This window comes from Fusarium odoratissimum (genome assembly GCF_000260195.1).
Source record: "Fusarium odoratissimum NRRL 54006 unplaced genomic scaffold supercont1.232, whole genome shotgun sequence".
Lineage (NCBI taxonomy): Eukaryota > Fungi > Ascomycota > Sordariomycetes > Hypocreales > Nectriaceae > Fusarium > Fusarium odoratissimum.
This window is the reverse complement of record NW_022158918.1, coordinates 1-2,591: the sequence shown is the minus strand read 5'-3', so window position 1 is coordinate 2,591 and position 2,591 is coordinate 1. Positions and strand designations below refer to the sequence as shown.

The window sequence follows — 2,591 nt, the reverse complement described above, 5'->3', positions numbered from 1 at the left end:
ACGCAACTTTGATCCTAATATGTCACCTCTCTACGTCCCTGGCTCCAACCAAGAAGGTTTCTCGTGAAAGGAAATTCAATTGTACTACTCTAGCTCGGCATCGAAATACAGTAATCGCGTTATTGCCACCTCCTCCATCCTTAAGAACCAAATCACACGCCCGTCATCTACCTAGTCCTTGCATGTATACAGATCGTTCTATTAGTAATTGCAGTGGCAGCACCTACATAGTGGGCTCCCGAGGCTACCAACGAACGCATGATGTGGAAACCACCGATCCTAAAGATTGCGGCGGCAGGTGTAGGGCGTCCGGTCGTGATACTTTGCTCCGGGTTTGCATCGCCACTCCTAGCCCCGCCTGCCGGTTTTCGATCGGTTCTTCCAGATGCTCACAGCGGCCGCCATTGTGACCCACACTAGGCCAAACAACACTGCAATAAAAAAGACGGTACACCAGGTTGGTGATATCGAAGCTCTCCAAAGAATCAGACCTGCGACGAATTGTGCAGCGGCTATGTACGCCATAAAGCTTGGTGCCCATAGCAAAATCGGAGTCCCACCAGTACTAGTGGCGAAGTCTTTTTCAAATCTATCTTGGTATGCAAAGGACAACAGTGTAGCGACTACAAGCTCCATCGTGGATGTTATGGTTGCGCCTACAAGGAAGCTCGTCGCCGCGAGTAGGGAGATCTTGTCTTCTTCTACTTTTGCGCCTTCAAAGATCACCGTGACAAGACTCATAGCGCCTACAAGAGCGGAAATACCGTTAACGATTTTGAACTCAGCAAGAAGTTTGCAAGCATTTTGATGCAGTTTTTCAGTCATCATTGATTCCTTTCAGTGACCTTGGTGTGTTAACCAAAGACCCAATATTGCGACATGGCGACTGGGCTTTATATACGACTTCGCCAGCTATTAGATAACGCTACAAACAGCAGCTCAGTCTAAAATAGCATTCGGCTGGCGAAACTGAGGTCAAATAATTTTCAGGTTCGCCTTCGTTTCGCCGCCTAAAATAGCAAATCGCGAGCAGTATGCAAGTAATTGAAGCTGAAATTGACCGTACTTCAGCGAATAGACGGGGAACCGGTACAGAGAAGAAGACAAAAACAGACCAAGAAAGCATGCGCAGCGTTTCAATCCTATTGTAAAAAGAAAAGTATAAGGATGTATATTTCCGAAAAGAGAACCTTCCAGATTTAGAACATGGCTTAAATGGACGATACAGACTTTGTTTAAAGCATAAACGTTGAATCAACCTACTGTAAGGAATGCCAAGTTATTGTAGGAAAAAAGCGGTTCCTCATCTTTTACGCGTCTATATAAATAGATCATATTCTTGTACATCAAAGACATTTCGGGAAGACAGTTAATCAAGGACGGACTGTAGAACAGGACATAAAGCATGTGCTGCGCCAGTATTTCAGCATCGACGACGACACAATATATCATTCGTCTACCCTACTCTTCATTTTCTCAGTACAGTATGACATCTCAAATACTTCAGATTCTTAGAGGTATGTTCCAGAGGACGGCACTTGATCCTTTCTCTCAGGGATATGTCAGACTTGGCAGCGAAGGTCCTCTTGCCGAAACCCCACGAAGCAGTCCTCGCTCATTTGCTTCCACGGTACCCAAGCTTGTTCCTCGTTAACAGGATATCATACTGGCCTGGAAAACTTTGGTTTGCAAGTTAAGACTCAGACCTCCTTCATTCCATACGCCGTGTCTCATGGTCGATAGTATTGCATTGTGGCCATGCGCCTAACAGTGTTAACCCAAAAGCTAAGCTGCGTATGCCCTCTAGAGGTTGGTCCTATCTTAGGGGTCATCGATTATTTATGGGTGGGTAGGAATCATTCATACAGTGGCTGGCTTGTTGATATGAATATTTTCTTGAACATAGTCCCAGAGCATATGCCAAGTATGAATTACTTGGATGCAACATTCTGGCCACTTGGTATTGTTTCGAAAAGATCTCGTGGAAAAGAACGCGACCATGGCATTCACAAGTTTGTTTTCTCATGTCAGCGTTGTAAATTACTATCAAATAGAACATGCGAGAATAAAAGCCTATTTGGATTCTCCCGATACAACTTCCAAACTCCAGTGGACCATGCTCCCCTCTCATTTCCCTGCACTGAGTTGGGGATGCTCTAACTCTGAACCGTAATTCTCTTTTTCGCGCTGTGAGTGAAACCGAACCAATAACTTTGGCTTCTTCCAAGTCATGTGGAATCTCACGTCGTCAAACCATTTGACTTCCTGGTTGACCCACTCCCAGTCGTATGGGAACACTGTTTTGGCAAGAATAGTCCTTGCCTCCATGTATGCAAGCTTGATACCAAGGCAAGCTCGAGGTCCGATAGAAAATGGACGGCTGGCATCGAGACAATCTCCTGTGCCATCTCCAATCCAGCGCTCAGGTCGAAACTCATCTGGGTTGCTGAAATTACGTACGTCATGTGACATGACAAAGTTATCGACGGAGACGATAGTCCCTGTAGGGATGGAATATCCATCAATCACCGCTCCAGGAGGACACACGCGCGGAAGGCCAAAAGGAGCAGGCGGAAGGAGACGAAGGCCCT

At 46.0% G+C, this 2,591-nt stretch overlaps 1 protein-coding gene across 1 annotated transcript; it reads right to left on the bottom strand.

The window, feature by feature from the left end:
- Nucleotides 1-25: 25 nt before the first annotated feature.
- Nucleotides 26-838, bottom strand: FOIG_16845 (uncharacterized protein). Its single transcript, XM_031218324.1, has one exon. It carries the CDS (start codon nt 826-828, stop codon nt 349-351), a length of 480 nt encoding a protein of 159 aa, XP_031051962.1. The 5' UTR covers nt 829-838; the 3' UTR covers nt 26-348.
- Nucleotides 839-2,591: the final 1,753 nt, after the last annotated feature.

What these genes read in the sequence shown, in the direction of transcription:
- FOIG_16845 (XM_031218324.1), bottom strand. Translation starts at nt 828, where the DNA reads ATGATGACTGAAAAACTGCATCAAAATGCTTGCAAACTTCTTGCTGAG.